At 48.9% G+C, this 19,796-nt stretch overlaps 2 protein-coding genes across 14 annotated transcripts in view; both read right to left on the bottom strand.

Annotated features, from left to right (window-relative positions):
• Positions 1-1,675: 1,675 nt before the first annotated feature.
• LOC104629303 (ceramide synthase 4) lies at positions 1,676-11,920 on the bottom strand. Its single transcript, XM_075776274.1, has 10 exons — positions 11,754-11,920; positions 9,932-10,049; positions 7,865-7,983; positions 6,931-6,988; positions 6,322-6,372; positions 5,540-5,632; positions 4,094-4,222; positions 3,685-3,791; positions 2,950-3,094; positions 1,676-1,870 (listed from the first exon to the last, which is right to left on the bottom strand). The coding sequence occupies exons 1-10, from the start codon at positions 11,918-11,920 to the stop codon at positions 1,793-1,795; spliced, it is 1,065 nt and encodes a 354-aa protein (XP_075632389.1). The 3' UTR covers positions 1,676-1,792.
• A 3,103-nt stretch (positions 11,921-15,023) lies between these two features.
• LOC104629599 (ceramide synthase 4) overlaps positions 15,024-19,796 on the bottom strand; it is a 48,633-nt gene continuing 43,860 nt past the window's right edge. For all 13 annotated transcript variants that reach the window (XM_075776395.1, XM_075776388.1, XM_075776392.1 and 10 more), the window contains one exon: positions 15,024-16,979. In XM_075776395.1, the coding sequence (XP_075632510.1) occupies positions 16,788-16,979 (192 nt within the window). In that variant the 3' untranslated portion in view covers positions 15,024-16,787. The remainder of the gene's footprint in view (positions 16,980-19,796) is intronic.

The raw sequence follows: 19,796 nt of genomic DNA, 5'->3' as shown, positions 1-19,796 counted from the left end.
CCTCCGGCCAGGCTCCAGCACTGCCAGCTCCGTGAGCTGAGAGCAGAGTTGGTGCTTCCCCAATGATGGGGCTGGCAGCAACGAAAGGCTGGGGCTGTTTTTTGAGTCCGATGGCCAGTTGTACTCTTGTGCCCTGGAGGCTATATGAATCTTTTAAAAGCTGCGATTCTCATGTATCACTTGGGGCTTTATAAGAGAGCATCATCCTTGATGGACAGGGCTAGATAATTCCTGGGTAAAGCCTTACACCAGGCGTCCTAAGGAAGGGTCTTGCAGCAAAGTACGGCTAGTTCGGGCTAGGCGACATCCTTCTCAAGGGCTGTGTCACCCAGAGAGGTGGCTGGCTGCCTCTCGGCATTGCTTCCTGCAGATCCGAATGTCAGAATCCTTCAAGGGAAGGTTGGGTGAGTTCCTTCTGCCTTTCTCTCCCACATCTTTCCTGACTTTATTTATATTTTGCCTTGCATAGGTCAGATGTGGGAGATGGACCGTGGTTCTTCACAGCAGCGTGTTCTAGTTTAATCATCCTTCATTCTCCAGCTCTTTGCATTTCTCAGGAACGGTTTTCCCTGGTAGTTGTGTAAAATGTGTCAGACCCTTTGGAAGCACACTCAAAGCCTGAGCAGAAAACATATTTTAAAGACAGTGTTTGTAGGTTTTTGTATATTATTTGCAGACATATATACACAGATTTATCTGTCCTCCCTACTTTCTGAGCCTTTTGAGTTAGCAGTGATGTCAGACTTTCAGCAAGCTTCTAAGATTTTTCCTACTGACATAAGATTTGATACTCTAAAAAAACCCCCACTTCTGCATCATACAAAATCTAGGTAAAACAGACTCTTTGGTTTAGGTGTGCCTCATTTTTACATTGACTTTAAATTTTATGTTCTACTACAAATTCTGAAAATGACATTGGATACAATATATTAGAAGGTGAAAAGTTGTCCAACCCCTAAACTATCCCATTAAAACATCAGTATTGTAACACTCTTATTTTCCAATTTTGAAAGTGAAACCTCAATGAAAAATAATACATCCCTATGGAAAGTTTCCATTTAGACTAAATTGTAATTTCTGGTGAAAAAGTGTGCATTTGGAAGAGTTTCAGTCACTTTCAACTTTAGGAGCCTTCTCCCTGAGTAGACATTCAGCTAGCAATATATTGTAGACACATGAGCTATTTTGTATAATTTACACAGCAAATACAGCTTGTATCAGTTGTCCAGGCCTTATTTGCAGAAATGGTTCATCCTTCCCCAAAGCCTGACCATTTTATACTATACAACTAAAAATTTATTTGCCCTTTAAGCTAGTGTCTTTCACATGCAAGTCCTTTCATGAGGTGGCTGGCAATGACTGCCAGCATCTTCTGAAATTGCAAGTCAGTTTTATCTTCAGCAGTTGTAAGTTATTATCTCATGAAGCTTTGGGAAGGTTTTGAGATAACCACAGTTGAGTGTCATAACTTCAGCAGCTTGTTCAACCCCTCTTCTCCGGTTTACGGTGAGACTTTGGCTTTTAGACCTTTCTTTCCATGGGTAAATGATCGTAGAGGAGTAGTAAAAGAATGGTCCCAATAGAAGAAGTGAAGGAAACATCTCCTGAAGTGACTTAGCTGCCTGTGAACGCTATGATGAAATTCGCTTCCATCTAGACACTGGCTGAGGCCGCAGGCAGACTATTGTGAGGCCATCTGTGAGCCTGTCTGGCCTTCCCCCCCCAAGTCCTATTTGGCCTCCTCACTTTTGAGAGTCTACCCGGTTCCTGGTGTTTTGCAGCAAGACCCGCGTTACTCTTTGTTCTTCGCCAGATCCTCCGCTTCGCTCCTGTCGCTTTCCTCAGTGTCACTTCGGGCATCTTTTCTTTTCTGTAGGAAAGAAAGACAATTTCAATGAGCAGCAAAAGCTCATGGTATATATTAGAGGCGACTAGTTCTGTTTTCGTTCACAGCACTGGTGTGTTAACCTGACCGCTAAAATAAAAATAACAGGCATGAGCACGTCCTTAAAGCCAGTGTTGCATTTGTCCCTGCATTGGGAGCTTGACTTAAACTGCCAGAGGTTGACTTTGTTATGGTTTCACCTAACTTTTGAAGGCTTTTTTTTTTTTTTTTTGGTCACCCTAATAATGTTCTTGTAAAGTGACCTTCTGAAAATAAGTTAGTATTTAGTCTACATACAGTTATTCTGCATATTTTACTGTGCAGGTTATTACTGTTGAAGCTCCTAAAGTCAACACATATTTGACCAGTGAGCATATTGACTGGTCTCCTCATTTTGGTACCATCTACAAACTTGATGAGAGTATGCTCCATCATTTCCTCCAGAAAAACTGTTTTTTCTCTTAATTTGGCTTCAATGAAGGGGTAGTTCAAGGTAAGCTGAAGGCATAACACCAGCACTGTGGGGTTTTTGTTGGGGTTTTGGGTTTTTTTTTCCTGGCCACAGATCCCCAAAGCCTTCACAAATCTACTGAAAGGCTACCAAGATGCCATCCACTTAGCTTAGGAAGGCAGGCCAGGGAACTGCCATCTCTGATGGCAAGGTTTCTTCCAATGATCCCTATACAAGTTCTGGCATGCATCAAAAGCCTGTGGAATGCACCCAAAACTCAGAGGCACAAATACACAGTGTTCTACCCACCAGGCTTACCTGATTGCTCCTTCCTTACTCCACTTTGGACATACCAAGAGCTTCCTGTTCTCCCCAACCACATACCGAGAAGCTGTTAGAAGGTGGAGGAGAAAGGACCGTGTCACTAGGACACAGCTGCAAACTAGAAGTGAGCTGCTGCTCTGATCTCCATGAGCAAAGGTATCCACACAACTCCCCACGTGTGACTTCAGAAGCTCTCGGGCTGTTTGTTGGGCATGCAGGAGTCACCCTGGATCTCCTGGTCTCTCATGAGTAGTGGTGGCACAAAGGAGACAAAGATTTTTTTTCATACCTCACCACAGAGGATGACACTGAAGATCATCTGGATGATTAGATAGGACCAGAAAACATGTAACAACTGCAGGATCATCAGGAAAGCGTTTATCAGACAGCTTACGATGAAGAACTGAAATTTTGTCACAAAGTAATAGTATGTGCTGTGGGAAAGAGAGACAAATCAGAAGAAAATTGTGAAATCAGAAGGGAAATTCTAACCAGTACAGTTTGTACCTTCTTTCTCTTGTAGGAACCAGTGCTTGCAACAGAAGGAGGGCACTTCCTACACACTGGAAGACTCGCACCAGGTCTTGAGCAGGAGTAGAGAAGACAGATTACCCTCAGACTCTGGCGGGGATGGCTTTAGGAGGATGGAGGAAGACAAATCCTAAAACATTCCCAGTGCCACAATAGCTCATGAGAAGTCAGCTGCATGGAAGCATCTCATCACCGCATGAGACAGCCCCAGGTGAGAGACAGTCCCTACCTAGGAGAGACAGTGAGACCGTGGGAATGGAGGGGCGGTGGCTGTGGCTCTAGATTAATTTAGTTAGTTAATTTATACAGTTAAAACCCTGGGTTTTTTTTCCTTGGGTTCCTGGGAACCTTCAGTTCCAGTTGGATTAATCTTTGAACGTACCTGTAGTGTCCTGTCCCCTGCCTTTGCTCCCCTCAGCATGGAGGGTCATCTCTTCAGAAGCTCAAATAGCACGCAATAGCCACGGTCAGAGAACGTTAACACATAACTCACATCAACGGGAAAATGACAAGCCGGGAGATGATGAAAACCACAGCAAAAACAATAAAGACTGCTTCGCAGACCCACTTCCATTTCATGTAATGGAGCATCTTGGCAAGCTGTAGAGAGACAAATTGCCGTATGTCCCATGTGCCTGCGTTCTTCTAGGGGGCTGAAGGATTCCCCGTGTCCTGCAAGGGTTACCGGGCTTGTGGGGATGCGTCCCAGTCCCCGTGCACTCGCGTACTTTTCCCCGAGAGCAGTAAATCTGATCCTTCCTAAATGCACTGGCACTGTAATACACGTGGCCCACTTGGGTGGCCACCGCACCCACACCCATCACGTGCTCTAAGGCACACAGTTCCCGGTGCTACCCACGGACACGAGCACATTTCTGCATTTCTGGGAGAGGGTAACTCACCTCTAAAATATAATCGGAGGCATCATGGACCAACATGACGATCATCCCAAACCGTATAAGATTGGCACAGTAGGAGACAAAGATCAGAGTGATGGTGGCGATGTGGTGGATGATCTGTTCCTTAAAGTCCTGGCATGAGAAGAGAGACTGTGTGCCAGTCTTACCTTGACCTGGCAGCACCTGTTCCTGGATGCTGCTGCCTCATTAGGACATGGCAAACACCTCCGCGAAGCATCGGTGCTCCCCACCGTGCTACAGCTCTCTGAGGTCCTGCACAATCCCAAGAACGTACGCATAGGTGCAAACATGCTAGAAGACAGATTTTTTATAAATTCTTCATGAATCAATCTGCCCTTGCAAAGTTCCTTTCTTAACACCCCATATTTTCCTCCCAGACACCTCCACTGTGTATGGAAAAGCTGGGGCAGGTCCTACCCACTAGCCATAATGGAGACAGCTCTTCAACCTCCCTGTACTGCCCACGGAGAGGGACCCATGGAGATGGGCTGGAGGTACTGCAGGTGGGGAATATGCCCTCTCACACAACTCATGTAAAGAGAGGACCTTGATGGGTGGTTCATGCCTACATGGACAAATCTGTACATGCAAAAAGGCAATGCTTGGGGTATAGGATGACTCTGGAGTGCTCTGTGGAGGGATTGGGAAGGGCAGCTCTGACCCAGGGAGGACCACTGCCAGGCAGCGTGTTCCTGCTTCTTCTGGGAGGCATTGCAGGTGGTCAATAACCAACCTGTCTAAAAAGACTATTGCAGTATTGGTAATTTTAATAGAGTTTCTGCAGGTCCTCTGGGATCCAGAACATGCTTTGCGAGAGCTGGGCAGAACCCACATCTGGGGAAAAGCATGAAGTTTCTGAAGAGAGATGTGATCCTCAAATTAAACAATCAAATGAAGCTGAGGTTGAACCTCAGCTTGTACAGTTGAGCTGCACAGCTCTGTGCAGTCTTCACTGCAGAATGAGGAGAGGGCAATGGTGGATGCTGGGTCCATGGGCCCCAGGAGGCCACCTCATCCCACACTACGAAAGCCGCACGTGCATCTACAGGACCTTCATCACAACAGTCCAGCTCCCCTCCCCGGGGAGGACACAGCCCCCTGGTTCAGGCAGCACCTGAGACCAGGGCTGGGAAGGGCCACGATGCCATGTTCACCCAGTGGCTGTGCCTTGGCCAGGCGTGGGGAGCCCATGTCAGCTCCTGGTGCTTCCCCAGGCAGGCAGGAAGGCCACACCACACACGAGCGGCACCCAGCGCAAGGTGCAATGGTGGGATATGAGAGCTGCAAGGAGCTCATGGGCTCGGGGGTCTTCGCCGCTGCATGCACGCCTTGTCCTTTGCACCCCCAGGGAGCTGACAGCGGGAGGGGAGAGCCTCGTGGCGGGGGCCAACCAAGCCAGCACATTGTGGTTGTGCTGCTGTCACTCACCTTCCTCTTCACGTCGAAGGGCAGGGTGGCCACCAGCGAGCAGTAGAAGGAGAGCTCCAGCAGGTAGAACCAGCCCAACGCGGGAGGGAGAGGCTGCGAGACAAGTGACAGGCAGCGTGAAGCCCTGCCTAGCTCTGGGGGGGTGGGAGAGGGGAAGGGTCTTCCTGGGCAAAGCCCCTTCATTCAACCTGTGTTTGGGAGAGCTGGGCTTGGTCATGCTTAAATTTTCACATTCCCTGTGACTGAGCCATTTGCCAATGCGCTGTCAAGCCCTGGCCAGTCTGCAGGGGGTCGGACACCTCTCATCTCCATCCCTGCTCAGAGAGGTTGAGGGATGTCCTGACCACCTGGTCCCTTTGGTGGCCACACACACAGAACCACTTCCAGCCAGGTTTGGGTTACAGAGAAACTCGTTGGGAAGAGGTGCCTCTTCAGGGCAGAGACTCTCTGCTTGCGATCATATGGAGCACCTATAAGGAGCCTGTAAGGAAGCCAGAGCCAAGCTGTTCCCCATGGTGCAAGGATGAGAGACAGCAGACATAAGTTGAAACAAGAGAGGTGGATGTAAGAAAGCTTTTTCATTATGAGGGCAGTCAAACAGTTTGCCCAGAGAGGTTGTGCTGGCTCCATCCTTGAAGATTTTCAAAACTAGGCTGGAGAAAGCCCTAGATAACCTGGTCTGATCTTGCAGCTGAGTGCTGCAAGCAGGAGGTTGGACAAAAGATCTCCTGGTCCCCCTTCCAATACAAATTATCTGGTGATTCCAGGTATTTGCTGCTCACCTGTTGTGGAAATCTCAGCCAGCACATTGTGTGGTCCCAAAACCAGGACTTCTGCGCAGAGAGAAGACAGTAGTAAGAACCCACAGCCTTCCAGTGACATGTAATGACCATATGAAGAAGCATGTCAAGAAGTTAATGAGCCCATGCTAGATCCAATCTGCCTTTGAGCTTTGGAAAAAGTGGTTGGCAAAAAGCATTTGTCATTAGTGAAGGCACAGGATGTCACACAGAGGGTCTTGATACGCAGTGGGCAGCAGCCACAGCCAGGACAGGGTCTGCTTTTGGCTGAGATGCAACGTCTGCGTGTGGGTATTAGTGGGGCATCACTTACACAATGATCTAAGACAAGGAGAAAACCATGGTAACATCACTCACACCTAGCCAGGTCCACCCAGGGAAAGGGGGACTGTTCTGCTGGATCAGCATTGGGGATGGTTCTGCTCCATGCCCCTGAATTTGTCACTCTTTGTCTTTGGACCCACAGTCATGGCCACACATGATCTCTGGATGGGCTCTTTGAAACTGCCCAGGGCCATCGGACTCATTTGCCATGAACGAGGAATCCTTGAAAGATGTCACTCCACAGCATTACCCTGCTCACATACTTACATCATAGAGGAGAGCCAGCCCAGAGAAGAATGAGGTGAAATAGAATGTAAATCTCCAGCTAAAACAGAAAAAAGCCAAGAAATTAAGACTTCCTCCAGAGTTGGAATAGCTCCCCAAGACGCTGCAAAGCCCACAGGGGAACCTACACTTGTTTGGGCTGGGATTTGCAGAACCTCAGCTCTGTTCACACATGGATGCGCTGCTGTTAAGGTAACTAAAGCATAGTAACAGGGTTCAAGCACTGAATAATTTATTTTTCAGAGGGGGAGGGAGAGTAGATCTCATGCCTGGTGGGGGCCTTTGTGTGCATACAGCATTAAACCTCAAGCAGAGAATCACAGATTGGTAGGGGTTGGAAGGGACCTCTGGAGATCATCTCGTCCAACCCCCTGCTAGAGCAGGATCACCCAGAGCAGGTTACACAGGATGGTGTCCAGGAGGGTTTGGAATCTCTCCAGAGAAGGAGACTCCACAACCTGGTGTTTCTCAGTTTTTACCTCCCTCCGTTCATGGCTCGCACTGCCTACTAACTCCACTTCATGGATTTATTTTATGCCCAATGATCCATGCTGAGAATATTTTAAAATTTTAATTTCGTATGAAGATCATCTTGAAAAGAAGTTTGACATGTTTTGCAAATGGCATTGCTGCTCAAAATCCCTCTAGCATCTGAGATTTAAACTCAATCTGCATCAAGGGCAGCGGACTCTTTTGAGGCAACTTTAACTTTTTAAAGTGAAAAGTGGAAAGGAAGGACGAAGCTGGCAGCCTGTGCAGTGGTGGGACCCAGCTTCATGGTACGAAGTCTGCTTTCGCAGCCGCAGCAGGCTTCTCTGGGAGTGTGCTTGGGGCTAAGGCCAGGGCCGGGGATGGTGATGGCGTGCAGACCTTGTTGGACGTCTTCATCACCAAAAGCCTCTGCTGGCCCACCTACCTGGCCTCACAGAACTTCTTCATCAGCCTGGGCCGGTCCTGGGCCCGCCGGTGCCGGAACCAGGTCTCCACCTTTTTAACCGGCAGGTCACTTTGCTTGGCCAGTGAAATCAGGTCCTCCTAGAAAGCAGAGCAGGGAAGCAGGACTCAGCCTTCCTGCGGTGGGCCGTCCCCACGTGGGTGGAAGAGCTGTGCTCCTGCAGGCTGCCTCTGCCACCATGGGTGCATGGCTCCCCGAAGAACACCTTTCTTTGGAAAAGAATCCTATCAGCTCTATTTGCACGTGTGAAGTCCCAAGTCATTTTGGCCATTTTAAAGCTCCGGGTCAGCAATATCTAAATGTGGGTTCGGAAGCAAGCGCAGGCTCGCCCTGGTTAAATTTTGCCAGCTGCACACAATGGGATTCGATGTCCTTGCTATAAAAGTCTAAACAAATTTTTTTCCACCCCGATGCAGTTTTGGCTGATAATTATCAGCTACAGATAGCAAACTTGAAGATAAAAGAAGCTTTGCCTTGTGATGATAAGAGAAGCACATAGTTCACTAAGTCATGTTAGAAAAAACATCCAGCTGTTCAAGTGACTGCACACTCACGGGCTAAAAAGCATCATTTCCAACATGCTCTATGAATTCCAAATAAAACTACCTAGCCGTAAGATTTATAAACTGTGATTAAAACTAATGTAAAGATGAGCTCAAGTAAAAAATTACTTTTAAAATCCATGCATCAATGCAAGTCATGATCTGGGTCCAAAGAGTGGTGGTGAATGGAGTTAATGCCGGTTGGTGGCCGGTCAGAAGCGGCGTTCCCCAGGGCTCAGTGTTAGGGCCAGTTCCGTTTAATATCTGTATCAATGATCTGGACGAGATCGAGCGCGCCCTCAGTCAGTTTGCAGATGACACCAAATTGGGTGGGAGTGTCGATCTGCTGGAGGGCAGGAGGGCTCTGCAGAGGGATCTGGACAGGCTGGGTCGATGGGCCCAGGCCAACTGTGTGAGGTTCAACAAGGCTCAGTGCCGAGTCCTGCACGTGGGTCACACCAACCCCAGGCACCGCTACAGGCGTGGGGCAGAGTGGCTGGAAAGCTGCCTGGAGGAAAAGGACCTGGGGGTGTTGGTCGACAGCCGGCTGAATATGAGCCAGCAGTGTGCCCAGGTGGCCAAGAAGGCCAACAGCATCCTGGCTCATATCAGCAATAGTGTGGCCAGCAGGAGCAGGGCAGCGAGCGTCCCCCTGTACTTGGCTCTGGTGAGGCCGCACCTCAAGTGCTGGGTTCAGTTTTGGGCCCCTCACCACAAGAAGGACATTGAGGTGCTGGAGCACGTCCAGAGAAGGACAACGAAGTGGTGAAGGGTCTGGAGCACAAGTCCTGTGAGGAGCGGCTGAGGGACCTGGGGTTGTTTAGTCTGGAGAAAGAGGCTGAGGGGAGACCTGATGGCTCTCTACAACTCCCTGAAAGGAGGGTGCAGCCAGGTGGGGGTCAGTCTCTTCTCCCTAGTAACAAGCCATAGGACAAGAAGAAACGGCCTCAAGTTGCACCAGGGCAGGTTTAGACTGGAGATAAGGAAAAATGTCTTCCCCCAAAGGGTTGTCAGTCCCTGGAACAGGCTGCCCAGGGAAGTGGCTGACTCACCAGCCCTGGGGGGATTGAAAAGCTGTGTTGATGTGGTGCTTGGGGACATGGGTTAGGGGTGGGCTTGGCAGTGTTTGACTTGATGGTCTTAAAGGTCTTTTCCAACCTAAATGACTCTGTGATTCTGAAGGACCTGTAGTTCTTCAAAAATAAGGAGCCTTTTACGTAGACTCCACCCAAATGGGGTGATGGGTGCCTCCCCACCAGAGCCAGCAGCTCTCACACTCCCCGCTCTATTTGATACGCAGCAGGTCGGGCGGTGCTGGGACTGCAGCCGCTGAACACGTTGAAAGATGCTGAAATATCCGCTTCTCTTCTTCCATGCAAGCGTGGTTAGCCGTAACTGTGAGGCTGGTTTGGTTGGGCTGGGTATCTAGGCAGGGAGGTGTTGCTTGCCTGGGCTCTTGGGACACCGGGACACAGGGGACACTCACCTCCTTTGGGGTCCTGCCCAGCAGAACATAGAAGCTTTCCAGCGTGGCATTGGGCTGAACTTTGGGCCTCAGCTTGTCGCTCACACCCAACCTCCTGCCCAAGGGCAGAGCTACGGTTCTGCAAGAGGAGAAAGAGTTCAGCCAGGAGAGGACGCGCCTGCCCACGCTGTGAGCCACGGTCAGCCAACGGCAAGATCCTGCCAGCACCGTATCCTGGGCGCGGACGCACTGCGTCGGGGGCCTAGCGCTGCCCTGGGTGCTCGCACACCCAGCCCCAGGGGTGCAGCACAACCCCAGCTACACATGCAGAGCCCAAGGGACCCAGTACCACTGCGGGGGCACGCGTGATGCCCAGCGCCTCTGTCAGGGACGTGCAATGGCACCAAAGCAAAGGTGAGGAACGCTGGATGTCCAGTAGAGACAACAATAACAACTACAAACTAAGCAATAATTAATTCCGCTGAGGCCCCAAGACGCCTTGCATTTCTCTGTGATGGAGCGCGCGCTGGTCCCCTATGTTCCGAAGCAGTCCAGACCGTGCCACAAAACCGGTCTGCAAGGGTCTGAGTGGCCCCTGTGCTCTGTGCCCAGGGTGGCAGCAGGAGCCAAGGTCGTAGCACACGGGGATACGCTGGTTCCCGCAGGAAATGTTAGCTTTGCGGGAAACCCCAGCAAGGCTCTAGTGGGAGGCACTGGTTTCTAAAACGTTGCTGTTTCTAGGAAGCCAGGCAAATGCAACATCTTTGAGGGAAGAACCTGATCACCCTGGAATTAATTCTGGCTCTTCCTACAGCCCGTCTGCCGCAGCTTCTCACACGGCTGCGCACAGCAGGCAGGAGCCTGCTCCCTGGAGAGAAGGGCCGGTGCTCCCCCAGCTCCTCTAGGTCACAGGAGAAAGTCCACGTCCCAGCTGAGTGCAGGTTTGCTGAGCACAGCCTTGATGCTTCATGTCCCCCCCCCTGCCCAAAGTCCTGCTCTGCCTGGGGAAGCGCCTGGGCAGCTCTTCCCGCACCAGCACACTGCCCTGCTTTAGCCGATCAGCTCCATTTCCTGCGTGCGAGGGTTGGTCCGTACCTCCTGATGTCTCTGTATTCCTGGAAACGGGGCCCCCCAAAGCCCAGCCCGAGTCCATCTCCGGTGCTGAGCCACGGGGACCTGCCTCATTTCTACACTTGAGCCCTGGGGAGATGCCTGCTGGTTCTCCAGCTCCGCTGGGGAGTTCCATTTCCCTCAGCCAGGCGAAAGCCCACAGCTAGGGCACTCGAGTGCATCATCCCTGACTGAACTGGGGATCTCTGGTGCCGGGAGGAGAGAGCAGGGCAGAGCTGGGCAAGGAGGAGCGGTGTGAGCAAAGCGATCGCACAACAAGCTCTAGGAGCCACGGTCACCCCCTCTTTCTGCCTCTGTGCTGAGAGTGGGGGCTCACATAGCACCTTTGGGAGCATCCTCTAGGATCAGGCTGAACCCTGGCTCAGCTGGGGGCTCCCAACACTAATGTACCCCAAAAATCCCTTATCTCTGTTGCAAGCTCCCACTTGGGCTGTCCCCAGAGGGACCCTCCACCGACAGCTGAGGTGTGACTGAGTGATGGACTTGCCTTTTCACGCCTGCTGGTATCGGTTATGTTACAGGTACAGGAGAGAGGGCAGGGCACAGAGCTGCCACGCAAATACCATATGCCACAAGCAGAGATTCAGCATCCTCAGGGACAATCCCCTGTCCACTTTCCAGTGGTCAGGAAGCAGGCAGGGATCAGTCTGGAGCAACCCTGCAAGACACTGGTGGCAACCAGCACAAGAGAAACCGGCTTCGCTGCACTCACCTTTCAAAGGTGCATCGGACAATGATCAAGAGCAGGGCACCAGGGATGCAGAGCAAGAGGTCCTGAGGCTGCGGGTAGCGTGTGCCTGCAGACTCCTTCATGTCTTCCCAGGTAGCTCCAGGTGGCAGCCAGTATTCATGGTGCCAGAACCTCTCTGACAGTCCCATCCTGGTCAATACGAGGGGCACAGAAAGCAGAGGCTCCGGGACTCAGCAAGCAGGTAGCAGCAAGGTGTAACGCTCCCTCCTAACTCCGGATTCCCAGCTCTCACTCAATCCCATGACTTCAGACTAGTTGAAATAGCATCACTTGTTCTGACCTGCCTGCGAGCTTGGAGGTGGGGTAAGATGTCTTAGTGTAAGAAAATAATTTAGTGGGCGTCAAGAAAGCAGCTAACTTCAATTACACTCTGCTGCACAGGTGACTGAAGTCCCTACCCGGTGACAGTAACAGCAGGGGCTTCTCTCTTGTCCCCTTTTTCTACCAGCCTTTCCCTTCCCAGGCTGCAAAGCCCTCACCTGTTCATCAGCTCTGACGCCTGGCAGAGGGTGTGGATGGAGGCCCCAGGTGAGACCGGCCACAGCCATGAAGATCTTCTGGCACCCTCTGGGCTCCCAACACTCTCAGCTTTGGTTCCTGCATCTTGCCCAGGAACAGACCACATCCTATTTGCATTTTGAACCACTGCACACGGAGCACTAAGTTGATCTACCACTGCCCCAAACTATTCGGAAGTGTTAACACAGCCCAGCACTTCAGGAGACTTTCTCACGCGCACCACGTTCCGTATTCAATCTCGCTTGTGTTTTATCACTTGGTCCCTCAGTGCCGTAAACCCCTCGGCAACCGCCTGCAGTCAGTCTGCATCATCATCATCATCATGAGGAACTTTCATTATCAGCCAATTTTGCTATCTGCCTTTCCCTCCTCCTTTTTGGGGCACCTGCAAGAATACGTGGCTGCAAAAAACCCCCAGCTGTCTCTCACGGTGAGCTCAGGTGGATTTCTTTAAGGCTGTGGTGAGGGACCTCTCCAAATGCCTCTGCAAAGCTGAGTAGGCAGCAGGTTCTCTCCTCCGCATGTGCTCGCTCACTGGGATGACTCCAGCAGAGTGAGACGTACTTTTCTCATGTACAGCCCATGGGGACTCTTTCCTATAACATTATGTTCACAAATTCCATCATTTATTACACTACCAGTCTGACCACTTGATGTCAGACTGCAGATGGCTGTAGCTCCTCACATTCCCACTCGGAACCTTCTTAAATTTTTCCAGTAACAAGATGACATGAAACAAAAAATGGCATTCCACAGCTGGTAGTTTAACTCCTTCTAGTACGAGTTTCCTCCTGATACTTGAGTGAATGCCACTTTGGGCGGGGGGGGGACACACATGAAGCATCAAGGCTGTGCTCAGGTTTGCCATTATTCAGTCTGTTCGCTGTATTACATCTTCATCCCCATCAGCTTGAGATGGATCCTCTTGGGATGCAGCCTTGGCAGGATGTCAGATATTGGACTTCCTTTGAGCTTCTCAGCAGGGAAGTCAGATGCAAACAGCTCATTGAATTTTTTGGCTCTAGCCTGATCTTGTCTCAGTGTTGTTGCTATATGCCTCGATTATCTACAACTCCTGCCGTCTCTCCAATGTTTCAGAGATTGGTATTGCCTTTCAAGTTGTTTCTCAAGATATTTCTTGGCCTGCTTTATTGCATGTTCACATTAATCTGCCAAAGTTACAGGTCCTTTCCACTTTCCTTGTCTGGACATGACTTCAGCTTTTTGAACAATGCCATGCTGTTTCTTAGGGACGCCCTTACCTGCAGGCGCTGTGTCTGTTGTACACGTGCAGTGAGAAAAGCAAGTGTAAGCCATCCAAATAAAATTTCCCTTGGGTGTACATGTCTACAGGAAAAAAATCACCTCTGATGTTTCCCGAGTGGGTGCAGGGGGAAGGGAACAACTGTCCCAAACTGCTCTTAAAACATGATCCGAAACAGATGTTCACATCTACTGGAGTCCAATGTATGTCAGCTGTAATTTTGGGCTAGGGTTGCCAGATGCCAGCCTGGGGGCCACGCTTTGCCCGTCCTTGCCTCACCCACCACACAGCAGCCTGGGAGCGCCAGTTAACGTTCTCTCGTAGCTCACCTGGAGCTGGACACCACCTCCCACAGCTGCTTGATAACATTACGTGATGCACGTGCTGCGTGCTGCACACCTCCCCTGTGCACGTGGGGTGATAAAGAGTCGGGGAAACAGACCGAGATTCTGCTGTGGTGCCCAGCGCTCCATCTGCTCTGCTGGCTTTTTCAGCAGTGACAGGCTTGGTGCAGGCTTCCCACAACAGCTTCCGTGTGCTGGGGGCTGATGCCCCTACCATGGAGGGGACGGAGGGAGGTGATACACTAAATTCATAAATGCTCTATCACAGCACTCACAAGCTTCCCAACACTGGTGTAGGCGTAAGGAGAAAAGGTGGAGTGATGTGGGGAGGAAGTTCGTTACACACAGAGCTTCTTTAAGCCTTATCAAGTTGATGGCAAGTAAACAAATTTGGCAGTTGATCTGCCCCAGTGACTCATCACTGTCATGCTCAGCTCCTCAGCTAAAAGCAGCACTCGGTAGTTCTTAATCGAGTCCAACAGCTCTCCGGAATCCTTGATGTATCCTTTCACAAGAACTAGGTCTGCCTCCTAATGAGCTTATCTCAATCTTCAGGGGACAGCAGAGCCCTGAGGGTGAAATTCAGCAGGCATCATGGTATGTCTGCACAGAGCATCGTGCAGACCCTGGGAAGCATTCTGCTCCTCCGGTCAGAGGTGTGATTTTACAGCAGGGATCTTTCCTAGACTTCTACAACCTCATGAAAAAGAAGAATAGACATTAATTTTTCTCCTCGTACCCTTGCAAGTCCAAAGTATCTCCCCAGTGCTGCAGTCTTAGACTTGCCACTGCCCTGGCAGTACCAAGCACCCTGCCCTGCCCCTAGGGCTAGCGCAGGGGAGCCCCAAAATGCCCCTAGTTCCAGGGCCAGGCACAGCTTTACCTAGTGGGAGACAAATCAGGCAGCTGCAGTTCTCTACTGGCACGGCGCAGTACGGCTACATGTCCTGGGTACGCAACATCCTCTCCGCACGCGCTGCACGCGTACCGGCCTTGGCAATGGTACCCACACGTGTCTCCTTCATCACACATCCACCTATAAAGCGCAACTAGCCAGGTTGTCTCCTGCTAGTTAAAGAAGTAGAAAAGAGCCCACAGAATCACACCTCTCAAAAGTAATTTATAAAGAATGTTTGCATTCAGTAGTACAAAATGATATAGAACCATCCCGCCTGAACACATCACCCGCAGAGGAGTTGCAAGACTGTAGACTCAGATTAAAGGAACATGACAGCATACAGAACACGTACTTTGAACTTCCAATTAGCTCAAGGTTTCAGAGACAGACTATTTTCAGCAAATACAAATTTCAATGACGATGCAGGAACAGATGTTCTCCTCCCAGAGCATGTTACTGCCCTGGAATCACCTGCGCTGGAACCACTTCTGCTCTGCAATTATCCAGTGTATTTTGACTGAAACCTAAGATGACCACGCACAAGGTCAGATCAAAGCGCTCTCAGTCACATCTCAGGTGAACTCAGTGGATTGCTGAAAACCCTCTTGTCCTTCTGTGCTGTCACTTGCCTTTTAAACATGTGCACCAACTCCTCAAATTGAGCATTTCCTTGGTCCATGTACCCCCCAGTTAGCACTGGCCCTTACTGGGCACATATAGGGAAGCGTCTGCATGGCCTTGGCAGTCCCTGCACTCGTTACAGTGAATCTGTTAATACTTTGGTTTCACAGATTAACTGATCTATAAAACAGAAATTCATGTCATACCAATTTGAGTCTTTTAAGGGATTACAGAATCCAAAGTCGAAGACTACACAGGATGTAAGATACAGGACATCTAAATGAACCTAATTAGAACTGCATCATGACTTCATGGACTACTGCTTTAAACTTGCTACTCTTGATATATCTGGGCAAAAGCCCTACAGTTAGACAGCCACGTTAAAGCATTATTCCATAAAGTTCAGCAGATCTTCTCTGGATCCTTTTTATTCTGAGGATAGGGGAAATGTATTCCCTTCTTGCCACAAGCTGACTCTGTAAACATTTCCCACTGTGCCAATCACACTAGGTGAAAACATGAGCACTTACTCAGTGTTGTCTTCTAGATTATCTAGTTTCTTGTCACCTCCCTTCTTCTGACTGTGTTTTCTTCCAAGACAGGTTTAAAGGATTACCTGACAGTTGAGACACAGCTGCCTGGATTTTCCAGCTCTTCCAATTATGAGTTGGGTGGATATTCTCTCCAATCTGGGCTTTGGAGTTCCCACCTTTGTGGCAATAATGGTGACAACAGAAGGGGCTGAGATCCCTAGCATTACAAAACTGGTCATATGGCACACAGCAGCACTTCTTTTGAGAACATGTTTTCTCCTATGTCTTTCCAAAGCTTTTATTCCACTATGTTCAGTTTTAATTTTCTGAGTGTGTATGGGGCACCTGTTTTCTCAAGAGGTGTCCCCGTATTAAGATTTAGAGTCTCACACTGACTTGTTAGCCATAATCATTAGTGGCAATAGGCCAGGGCCTCCAGAGGCTGATCAAGGCTAAACAGATTCCTACCAAACAGCATTAGATGGTTAAGACTTGACATTGCCAGAGTTTGTATTTTTTTTAAGTATTTTTCAAGATTAACACATTTAACAACAACTACGGTACAGTCTAATACAAGTCAAACCACTTTGATCCCTTTCTATCTGCTTCAAGGCTACAACCTACAGTAAGCTTTTATTGAAGAAAGACCAAAAACTTCCTTCAAATAACACTGACTATGAACACTTCTCCCCACGGGAAGCAGGAATTCAGCTATCTGCAATTGCACTCCATTTCATCTACACAATGAGCAAAACTGTTTCTAAAGGCGGTGGACTGGAGTCATCAAAGACCAGATGAGAAGCATGGGAACAGTAGCTATCTCTCCTTGACATGGCCATTGGTGAGGTGGGTTCTGTTGTTCAGTGGCTCAGACCCATTCCTCTGGATGTAATTGTTGCTTGTGACGCTGCTGAAATACGTGATCCCATTTTTCTCCTTTTCCTTAATATTTTCTCTTCCTTGATCCTTGTCGCTTTCTTCTGTGTCGCTTCTCATGTCCTTTTCCATCTACGGAAAAATGTAAATGAGAAGCAATACAAACATCGAAGTCTGCACAAGAAGCAGTGCTAGCTGAGCCACAGGCTAAACATTCATCTGCTACTTCAGCCGCTTGCCTTTGGCACACAGTGTCCTTTCCACTTTTACATGGATTCTCTCCATCTCTTTGATTTCAGACTCAGTGGAATCCTAGCTGTGATCCTGATAAACATCAGGAATTACCGTACAGGTTGAGAAGCAGCACCGAACCACAGATGCCTAAGGACTGAAGACAACTGTGTAGGACCGAGGAGATCCACATTGCTACTTTGGGCATCAGCATGTGGAAGAAGGATAGAGGGAGGCAGTTAATCGAGCTCTTTCACCTTTTCCAAAAGGGACACGGAGATAGGTTCTGACCACACTTGGCCTGGGTGGCTGCGGGTTGAGCACACTGCTTTGGACAGTTTGAAACAGTATGTTTTCAAACAAACCAACAGCTCAATAAAAAGCACTCAACTCTGATTACATTCAGTTTTATGTTCAGGTTTTTCCTCTTGCTATTGACTGAGAGATCTGTAATCCACTTTTATAAATATTTAATTCATTGCCTTCAAAGGAAGTCACAGAAGAAAAATGTGATGAAATGACAGTTTAGAAAAAGCAGCCTAGCATATGCTGGCTTCCCAGGCTGTTTCTACTCCGCAATACAAGATGCCAAAATTGGGGACAAATTCACAGTCTCACACTCCTTGTTAGAAAGAGTGCTCTGAGAGACAGCAGCAAAACCCTTCTGTGACCTGAGCTTTGAAAACTGCTCAGGGGTGTGTGTCAGCTGCTGCACGGACACCCATAGTTTCCATTTATTCTGCCTGCTCTCCTGGGGATATCTCCTGGATCCTACTAAGAAGTCTATTTGCTCTGATGGTCTTTCCAGAGATGACTACACCCAAATGCAGACAGGATTTGTTAAGAGTCTAAACTCTTAACTCTCTGAATTCAAACTGCCTCCAAGGACAACATGGGTAGGGGATGCTATCTTCTGAGAATAGCCTGGACCTCATGTCATTCTAGAATTAGCAGTTCAGGAACTACACAGGAGTCTTGATGTGCAGCATCAGGACAAATAGTAATCAATATTCCTAAATTTATCCATTCATGGCCATAGAATGTGGCTGAGGCCTTAAACGCAGCAAGATTCACAAAGGAACCACGTGAGTTACAACGATGTGTCTCAGGTTGCCTGTATGAGGGAATGAAACTGGTACTTCAGGATTTGGCTGAGTTCTAATTACTGGGGATTAGGGGACATCATGTGAGAAGGTGGTACAGATAATCCTGTAGCCAGAGAGGAAACTGTGGAAATCAGAAAGGCCCATGAGAAGAATGTGAACTTCTGACTGAGGGGAGAATTTAATGGCTCTCAAAAAGGGGAGAATGTCCTGTATTCTTGCTGATGCTACTTTGGATACTAAATATCAGCATTGAAACAGATCTGTTCAGGACAATTTTTCTTTGCTATTCACTGCTCAATATGGAAAGCTATCAGATATATTTTTGCATCAAATATGGCAGATAACTTTTAGATAAAATAGGGAAAATTCTGGATATGCTTCCGTATTTTTCTCCCAGATGGTTAATTTCTGATAAGGCTATTTATTACCTCATCATTTTACAATATGATAACAATGGTAATTCAGCCCACACTAGAATTAGGAAAACATTAAAAGGGCGTCTTCAGTTGCGTCTTAGTTTTCTGCCCTGTGAAGTTTCTGTTTCCTAATTTGCAAGTGATTTGCTCTGTGCTACCTTAAGGGAAGGCAGATAAAGAAAATGGGGGACAATATGGATGAAGCTGAGCCCTTAATGCCTGTTCTCAGTTCCCCTAAGACAGAATTCCCCAGTTGGATACTAATAAAACAACTCATCCTGGGCTGTAAGGTCAACTCCCACAAGGCACTGACTTGTTACTCCTGGACTATGTCCTTGGCATGTGACTAATTTAATGCCATTAAGTCATGTTTTTGATTTTGGGAAGAATTTCACGCTGAGCAGCAGTTTGGTCTCACAGCAAATAATACTATGGTCAGAAAGAGCTGGATGCATTTCACTTAAGTTTATACAGCTGCATCTCAGATACTTATTTAGGGTTGCTCTGTGACTGATAGAGATGAACAGCACTTGGGTGCAACCTGCAATGGATTATGCTTTGGGCATGCCTTTCTACTGCTACGAAGAGAGTCCAGACAGCTAGTTTAGACAGAAATATCTACTCTGTAGACATCTGCAGCACTGTAAGACAATCCATATGAAACATGTATTAATGATCCCAATGATGGGGCAGAGTGGCTGATATGCCAGAGGATGGTGGTGCCATCCAGCGGGACCTTGACAGGCTGGAGAATTGGGCCGACAGGAACCTTGTGAAGTTCAACAAGGGGAAGTGTGAAGTCCTGCACCTGGGGAGGAACACCACCAGGAACCAGTACATGCTGGGGGCTGACCAGCTTTTCTAAGATAAACCTGGAGGTCCTGGCAAACACAGTTGAACACGAGCCAACAATGTGCCCTCGCCCTTCCTGGCCTGCATTTGGAGGAGTGTTGCCAGCAGGTTGAGGGAGGTGATCCTTCCCCTCTCTCTGCTCAGCACTGGTGAGGCCACACCTGGTGTGCTGTGTCCAGTTCTGGGCTCCCCAGTAGAAGACAGACATGGACAATACTGGAGAGAGTCCAGTGGAGGACTGCAAAGATGATGAAGGGACTGGAGCATCTCATGTATGAGGAAAGGCTGAGAGAGCTGGGACTGTTCAGCCTGGAGAAAGGGAAGGCTCAGGGGGATCTTATCCA

The sequence above is a fragment of the Balearica regulorum genome, chromosome 26 (genome assembly GCF_011004875.1).
Source record: "Balearica regulorum gibbericeps isolate bBalReg1 chromosome 26, bBalReg1.pri, whole genome shotgun sequence".
Classification (NCBI taxonomy): Eukaryota; Metazoa; Chordata; class Aves; order Gruiformes; family Gruidae; genus Balearica; species Balearica regulorum.
Note: the sequence above shows the minus strand (reverse complement) of the source record. Positions and strands in the feature narration are given on the sequence as shown.